The 9,166-nt window shown below is 40.2% G+C and overlaps 1 protein-coding gene across 1 annotated transcript; it reads right to left on the bottom strand.

Annotated features, from left to right (window-relative positions):
- Positions 1-288: 288 nt before the first annotated feature.
- Positions 289-7,775, bottom strand: sost (sclerostin). Its single transcript, XM_012879489.3, has 2 exons — positions 7,237-7,775; positions 289-1,957 (listed from the first exon to the last, which is right to left on the bottom strand). Exons 1-2 carry the CDS (start codon positions 7,505-7,507, stop codon positions 1,548-1,550), a joined length of 681 nt encoding a protein of 226 aa, XP_012734943.2. The 5' UTR covers positions 7,508-7,775; the 3' UTR covers positions 289-1,547.
- Between the last annotated feature and the right edge of the window lie 1,391 nt (positions 7,776-9,166).

Raw genomic sequence — 9,166 nt, 5'->3', positions numbered from 1 at the left:
CCCCAGCAGTAATCATTACAAATCTGTAATAAATCTGCAAAATACTAACATTTTCTAATCATATTCTAATTCACATTGGCCAACTGTCCATAGTCCCTACTTTTCTTTTAAATGTATCTCATTATGAATACTGCCTCATTACTTGTAAAAATAATAAAAGAATTTACAAGATATTTTGTTTTTATATCTGCTTAAAACTTTTTCATCCATCCCATAAACTACATAACTACAATAAACAAGCAATACGTTACTCCTTCAAACACAAAAAAAAATACCAAAAAGACAGGGTTGTTGAAATATATCTGCCTTTTATTCATGTACTGTATAATCTTTTATTTTCTCTATCACACTATATGACAATTATGACTATCAGTTGCTACAAAAAGTTGCATAAATAATTTAAATGTGGACATAAAAAATAAATATGCAGTTCATTCTTTTTAAAAGAGTCCTTCTTTGGGTCTCTTCCCTCCATCCCTGCGAGGCGCGCGCAGGTTTGATATGCTGAACTTCTTTCCAGTTGCCATTTCCATGTATGTTTTGAAGGGGAGAATGCAGCAAACATTAGAACTTTTGAAGAAATGTAAGAGGGTAAAAAAAATATATTGCTGAGATGACAATTAGTGGGAATGTCGTCAATATTCTCTGTAAGTTCAGTTAAACTCGAGGCACGCTGGGCATCGCTGCGTCCTCTTCCTGCAGTACATTGAGAATCGAAATAATTATTTAAGTTTTTGATGGTCTTCGTCTGTTTCTTGCCTGGATTATTTACAGAAAGGAGTGGGGCTTTCTTGAATCCTGCTGGCTTGCACGACAGATGGATTCTGGGTCCATCCCCGCTCAGCTTGGCCCGCTGCAACAGAATTCCAGTGTGGGTGTGATGGAGAGAGCTCTGCCCCTGCGTAAGGCTTTCTGATGCCTCCTACACACCATGTGCACTTTCTTTCTGCGTGACCCCAGCAAACAGGAACTGCTGATATCTAGAGGAAATTGCTTTGTACGACTCAATCCTAACACAGGAATGAGCTAATTATGGGGAGTCGCAGGAAGACCTACTGCAAACTCCCCCACCCAGCCCCCTCCCCAACCTTTATTTCTTTGTCTCTTCCGACTTTTTGTTGCTAATTTTGAGAAAGGAGCTGCTGTGATTGACCGGTCTGTCTAGAGTCAGCTTTCAGGGAGCCTCTGAAAATCCTGTCAGCGTCCCAACCACCATGGATTAAGACCGCTCTAGAGAGAAGATGCACCCTTGGAGAGTTAAACTGAGTTAGGGTTCTGCATCCGTTGGATGTTTGCACAGATGGGGGTTGAAGCTTGGGGGAAGTATTCTGATTAACTTTACAAGAACTTTGTTTGAAAGAAAGACCCGGCAGGTCGCCTCCTTTCCAGTCACTGCTGGCGCTGATCCGTGTTGTCATGCAAAGAATCAGTCCAGAAATTAGCTTATGAATTCGCTCGCTTTGAGTTTTCTCTTGCATCTCTTCGCTGTATGAAGGAGATATGTTGGTTTATGAGTAACATGTATAGGTGTTCGGTCCCTGGCTGCTTTAGTATGCGTTGTCTAGCAGCGGCGTGTTGTTGCTGCTCCGATCCTGTGACAGGCGGCTGTGCTTCCTGCTGGGCTGCCTCTTGGGCACCTCCTTGGGAACCGACTGGTTGTGGTGGGGCCTGAAGCGCTTGCACTTGCAGGAGGTGACCACGCGGATTTTGTAAGTCCGGGTGTTCCCGTTCGGGCACTGCAGCTGGACCCTTCGTGTCCTGGAGTGCGCCGGGATGCAACGGTAGTCCGCGGCGCTGTTTCTCCACCACTTCCCACGGACGATGGAGTTGGGCATGAGGTGGGCGGGAAGGCACTGCCCTGAGCAGAGCAGCTCCCGGATGGGCTTGGCGCTGCGGCACGATCCGTCGGTGATGTAGCGGGTGGAACGCAGCTCCCTGCAGCTCATCTCGGCGGCACCTGGGTGGAAAGGGTGGCACAGTTAGAACACACAGAGTCAGCCCAAACACGGAAAAAAGAGGACACGTGCATCCATCGTTGTATAGAGACAAAGACAGATCAAATCTAAACTGGACGTCGCATTTCATTCGAGGCATGACACTGTAGTGAACATACAACCCCAAATCTGACTTTTCACTTAAAGGCATAGTGGGCAATCATCGTATCTATTGGTTGTCCCATATGCCAGTCTTTGTGATGTGCTCACGTAACGCCATTGTGTGTTGCTAGTTTCCTCTCGCTGAGAGTCGCAAGAAGCAAACTGTCTTACAAGTTTATGAGAGGAAGAGGAAGGTGTGTGCGGAAGAGCAATGTGGACAGACCATAGACAGAGCTGTGCAAAGTGACGCCATATAAGATTGATCTTAATTTTCTAATTTAGAAATCTCGGAAGCATTTAAAATACTGTCGCCACTATTAGATTACTTTAAATAGTAAGGAATCTCTGAAACCCTCAATATGAACTGTCTTGTGTCTTAATTCAATAGAAAAATCGGATGTTTGAAAGCCAGAAAGTGAAATATGTTCCAGGCATAAAATCATGAAATATAGTTTGTCTATCTTCCGTAATCCCTCCCTGAGTCTAAAAAGTTTAGCATAATGACTTTTTAGATTGCATTTTTCTTATTAGCTTTCTGGCACAATATGTTCTGCAGAGGCTGCTTCTGATTGGTTGATTAGCACCACTAGAAGACTCCTACCCCGAAAGCTCCCACTGATCAGCGGCTGTTTCATAAGACCCATACAGGGAGAAAGGAAACCGTAGAACCGAAAAGAGGTTTGCCTAGCCGAGTCAAAACAAAATATGATCAACTTGTGAGATTTGGTGGTGTAAAATGTTTTTTGCCATTTTGCACCATTTTGCAACACTACATTCAACTAGTTATTTTAATTCCTGCTAAATCTTTGCTTTTACTTTCTATCCTCCAAAGTGAGAACCATCCAGACCTCCAAGTGACTCAACCACTGCTGGAGCAGAAGATGACTGTCTAGCTGACTGAGGGACAGAAGCTGGAACCTGAAGCTGAAAAACAAGTTGATTGTGAAAAAGTAAACAGCCAGTCTGACACGAAAAGAAAGCCGTCCTTTTTTGTGTTACTTTGATGGCAAGTCACTGGTTTGAGAACCAGATGGACAAAAGATGGCCCGGAAACTTCAAAGTCCTCCCAAACTGTTCCTCAAATTGACGTTAGATATTGGAACTCGGACTTCTTGGCAGCGAAACCCCATTTTGTATATTTTTCCAGAAGACATTCCCTTTTGCCCAGGTAGCAGTACAACTGAATTAGTGATATATTTGTTTCTTTTTTTTTTTTCAAATTAAATCGTTAGAAAATAGATGTTAGGTTGATTAACAATGAAAATAATCTCTATATACCTTAGTTACTCTCCCCAGGTTATTTTCCTACATTTCTTAATGGAAGTCCCAATATTTGGATTGATGTGGATTAAATTAGAATTTGAGAAACTATACAGACTCCGTTTTATAAATATCACTGCAAGGAAGGTGTTCATCATTCAGACAAATCTTTTGATCGATTCTGATTACTGATTAGCAATATCTTTAAACCATTTACATGGTTTAGTTTATACGCTTATTAACTACAATAACAGATTTGAAAAACATGTAGACAAGCCTATTCAACTAAAAAAGAGCAACTTGTTCTTTTAAGCGGATGTTTCGGCCAATAAGATCAGTTCAGATTTTGAGCAATGACTCATGGTCTAATCATTAGCTGACAACAGCGCCTGACAAAGAAACCCAGCTGGCAGCAATAAACTGATAGCAAATCCAGACCAGAGCCCCATTAAACAGCTCAATCGAACCAAATGCAGGTCTGGGCTGGAGGAACGAAGAAAAAAAAAACAAAAAAACTGGCATTCAGTTTTTTTTACCCTCAGGAAACGTATGCGGCTCTGGAGGAGTAAACAGCTGTCTGGTTGTTTTAAGGCAACCCTGTAAAAGCACTCTAGAGTTTTCAATAAACTGGACATCAGCCAGGCTTATCTGAGACAACACACTCGGCCTGTAATCCTATAATTGAACCTCAGCTTTTACAACAGCCGCACGCACAAGTTACTGACCCGTATTTCTTTACAAGCAGAAGAACAGTCGATTCAGAAATGATACTCTACGAGAAGGATCTGTTTTCTTCTGTGGCTTTCTTTGGAAAAAAAAGGCCCAACAAAGGATTAATTTTTTTTTTCTTACCATGAAAATCTGATCTAGTGATATTCTGTGTGTCCTGCTGCTCGTTCGCATTGCCTGCAGCATGCAAGCTGCACCAGTTTGCATTAAATTCCCGCAGAAAGAAAAAAAAGAAAAAAACTGCGAGGGTGATAATCAGATCTGTGCTCTCAGTCTTCCTCTTTCTTTAACTCTCCTCTTTATCGAGGTTTTAACAGGTTGCCGCAAGAAAGTATCAGTCATATTGTTTTTACGGTTTACAGTTGTTTGAATTAGATGCCAAAGGAAGTTGGGGAGTGGCTCCCGCTGTTTGGAGCCCTCCCACCCCCCACCTGTTGCTGCCGATTAATGATCAGCTGGCTGAAAGAAGGTTGCCACGTATTTATCTTAACTCATACTAGGTTATCGGTCGTGAGAAACATGGACAGTCAATTATTGGAAAGATAAGAGCACCCATCGCTCTAATCTAATGTTACATAGTTTTGACTCTGAAGTCTAATACAAGAAATTCTTCTCAGAAAACTATATTTTAAAACATAGATGTTTATTGGATGCTTTTAACAAAAAAAGTGGTCTGATCTTCTCTGGTTTTTGTGTCATAATTGAGACAGTAGACGTTTTTGCATACATGTATCACGGATAAAACGGCGCATACTTTTTTTTCCTTGCGTTTTGCATTTGTAAAGAGAATGCGGAAAAAAAATTTGTCAAAATATGTCAACATTGACTCAGCTCAACGAGGCAGAGGTCTCAGAACTGCTTTTATCAAATAACATGCTTTTGCTTTACAATGTTAAAACTGCATCTTGAAAGGTACGAGTGGCACATCTGTTAAATATGGATGGGCAAATATTGTTTCACTTTCTCATCATCAAGGTAGGAAAATATATAAGAACTGTCATTTATAGTGATAACAATTAACTCTAATTGAAGATGTTTGCAAACTGCAAAAACTGACAACGTTAGTTCAGTTCAGGGTTTTGTTTCAACTGTTGGTTTCATGAGAGAAACAATGAATGCCATAATTAATGTAACTGATACATAGATCTATGATATTGGGTACATTTTATTTTCAGAGCGGTATTCATGTTTCTGAGGCTCTGATTGTTTCCTGTTACTGATGCAATGCATCAGCAAACACATTTTAAACCCAATTTTTCCATGTTACTACAGTAAATACTTCAAAATATTATAACATTTTAAGTTAATATTAGCCATCCCTGCTGTTAACTAGTTCCCCAACTTTTGTTACTTTATAAAGAACAGAGTGACAGAAAGGTTAAATATTCTGTGCAAAAGCAATGGAAAAAAAATTGCTGTTTAATTTTTCCTTGAGTCTATAACAAAATTGTTATAACTGTAATGGTACACTAGATTACCAGTTGTAAGAATGATTGTTGCTTTTCTGTTTAAATAGAAGTAATTAGACCATGCTATACATTTTAGTTTTAAATCTTGTATTTGTGGTATTTTTTACGCAAATATATAAACTGAAACTCCAATAACAGCCTATGGATACTAAAATGTGAAAACAAGCACAACGCTGAGTGAGTTTATCTTCTTGACAGGATTGGAGGGAAGCCAGGCGGCGGTCGAAACCTCTACCATGACCCAAAGCGGACCACAAGAAGCCATCCCAGGACTCAAGAGACGGATGATGAAAGTGGTCCAGAAAGTTTGTTTTTTTTCCCTTTGGGAAGTCCTTCATTTTTGCTTCGTATTCCCTATTTTGCAGGAAAATAAAAATATCTAAATGTTTGAATTTGGCTGCTCAGTGCTGTTTTTTCATCCTCAAAGAGAAGAATCCCTCACACAAATTGACCTTAATTCCTCATTCTTCTAATCTAATCAGTCGCCTCCTCTGAGCTCAAATTGAGAGGCCATGATTAGGCAACGACTGCTGCACCACCCAGCTTGAATCAGCGACCCCTCTATCACAACATACAGCTTCTCCTAACCACAGGTGGGAATCATTCCCAAAACCACTGTTGCGTTTAAAAAGCCATTCCTAAACCCGGCTCAACAAAGACACCCCCGCCGAAGAACAAACTTTGGTGTTTTTCCTATTTGGGGAACATGTTGTTGCAATCAAACGGTCATGGAGCAAGTAGAGCTTGACTAATAGTATAAAGAGACACGGAAACAACCTGGAAGAAAATGTGAAAAAAGGCGGCGATGTCTTTGTGAACACTCAGCTTCAGACTGCGTGGAGAGGCGCAACCACAAGAATGTGAGTGTGAGCCGCTCTCATCGCACTCATCCTTGGGTTTTACACTCTCTCACACACACAGACACACGCCATTGATCTGCTGCCGTAAGCTGGTGAGAAAATGAGACAGAACTTGCAGTTGTGATCAAACTACAGACCCCACTCAGCCTGATAAGCCCTAATCTTTCCACATACAGATATCCCAGTACAATTGAAGCATTTGAAGTTGTTTGTCTTTCATAGTTGGACACACAGATTATACAAAATAGACAAATTTAAATGCAAAATAGACACATTTAAATGCTTTTTTTTTTTTTTTTTTCTCGCTGTGTACCGCCAAGGGGGGAAAAGAACGCGGATAATGTTAACCAAAATACATTTGCTGACCCAATGATCACCATCCTAAAATTATATTTGCATACTATTCTTTCATAGGCAATTCGAGAATTGAGAGGACAAACTTGAAGTAGTTGCATTATTTTTTTAATAATAAATTATTTTATTTATCAATACTTTTTTTCATTCCCGACATGCCAATTTTGATATGACAACAGCAAATCTTTGCATTTCATGCATGTGAAATGCTGCGATCATGGCTACAAGTTTTGGTGCATTCACCCCTAAGACTGAAGTGACCTCCATCTGGCCACCCCTTTGAGAACTTTCTGGTAGAACCCCAGCTTTTGAAGACAAAATTAAAGCTTATTAACCTTTTTGAGCCCATAAAATGTCAGGAAATGAATTTATGTGACAATGTTGTTTCCATTTAAATTCAGTCAAGCTCATAATTATCATATATATATATATATAAACAACTCGTATACAGATACAGGGAATACTTACTGTAAGGAGCCGTGTTTGAAGATGAAGTTCTTCCGCCGCTTTTCGCCCTGTTATTTAGAGTGTTGTTATTATTGTTGTTGTTGTTGTTATTGTTGTTTGAAGTCTGCAGGATCGCCTCATGTGGTGGCCGTGTATTTTCCCTGCGATTCGGTAAAATCTCCGTTGCACCGTTCTTTTTCTCCTTCCAGCCCTTGGCGGCTGCGCAGCATCCCTGCAGCCGGAGGAGCAGGAGCGCCGAACTGGAGACGATGAGGGCCACAGACACCTGCATTGCAGCTCGGGCAGAAATAAATCACACCAGACGGGCAAACTTCCTCAGAAATAAGAATTCAAAACTACTCATCCACACACACTTGAACACACAGAGACACACGCGCGCGCACACGGCAAAGAGATGCGCACTGGTCCAGGTTAGTCACTTCCAGTCTCCAGTGTGAGGCGCACGCGTTTTTTGGAGCTTTCACGCAAGTTCTTGTCCGGGGCTGACAATTAAAGCCTTACTCGGGGTGGGAGGGGTTGAACCTGGGCGATTCATTCAGCAGGGAGAAGGGGGAGAAGGGGGAAGGGGGAGGGGGGGAGGTCTGGGTGAGTGCGCAGAGGAACGGAGGGAAGTGGATGTGAGGTAAAATGGGGAAAGTTAAGAGGTCAGAGAAGATGAGAGAATAGCAAACGAAAAATAAATGGGACAGAAAAGGGAGCAGAGATGTAAAAGGGAGACTGACGAGGACCTGTGGAGTGAGACCTATCTCTGCTGTTGTTGGATTAACAGCACCAACAAATCTTGAGGATTCCCTGTGCATTACGTGTCTCAGAAAGCATTCCATTTGTAAAGGTGGTTTATTTTGGACTTTGTCTCAACACGAGTCCTTCCAAAGCTGCAGCATGTTCCTCACACTCCCCTGAGACCCATCACCCCGCCCCTTTTTGTTAAATCTGATTACACAAATGAATCCTTCATCTCCTGCATTAATATCTCGACCTCATCACAGCTCTCAACAGACACATTACATCTAATGGGATGCTCAGCTCCAAAAACTCTCCTCAGGACCTTGTTATTTTAATGTGGTCATCATGAACTCCTAGCACATCAACATGAGCTGTTTACAAGGCACGAACTCCTTTTATTTAATAATGTGGAGTTCTGCTTGGAATGTGGACTGATACTTCCTGGCATTCTCTGATGGTCCCTCTGAATTGATAAGGACGGACTAAAAGAGAGGCACATTCTAACACTGCCCTCTTGAGGGAGAATACAGGATGCTGATTCCTTACATTTCAATAGAACGCCATTTTTCTTGTGGCGTATCAAAGGAGCCACATACATAAATTAATCATTAGATAATTGAATATTTGTTTAAATACAATTGGAAACAAAAGCTTTCAATAAGAATTATTTTTTAAAGTGCATGTCAAATTTTTCACAATAGTTAATGACTAAATATTGCAATATTCAAATTGATTACTTACAAAATTAAGTAGCATTGAATGTTGGAGAAATTGTTTCAGATTTTATTCAAATAAAATAACTGAAACATAAGTTCAATAATATATGGATGTGTTATATATTAAAATGAAAAAGTAGACATTTAAGTAATAATTTGATGATCTATTTATATAATTAAAGCACTTTGACGCCTTCACATATATTTATAGTGTTAAACACAGATAAGACAGAAAGGTATTAGAGTTTATCCTGTCGCATTTCTGTAATAATCTGAATACATTACTGAATAGATTCTTATCGAAAAACTGAATTTTCTCAACAAAACTAGTTAAATTCTAACAATTTTTGGGATACTTTTATTCAAATTACTTTAGTTGCTGAAAGAAGAAAAAAAATTTAGTTCAGTTTTAAAGTGACTTAAAATGTTGACACAAATGACATTTAAGTATTTACATTCTATCAAATGGAAGGTCATGACATGTCAAT

This window comes from Fundulus heteroclitus, chromosome 10 (assembly GCF_011125445.2).
Source record: "Fundulus heteroclitus isolate FHET01 chromosome 10, MU-UCD_Fhet_4.1, whole genome shotgun sequence".
NCBI lineage: Eukaryota > Metazoa > Chordata > Actinopteri > Cyprinodontiformes > Fundulidae > Fundulus > Fundulus heteroclitus.
The sequence above is the reverse complement of the archived record's forward strand: the minus strand, read 5'-3'. Positions and strand labels throughout refer to the sequence as shown.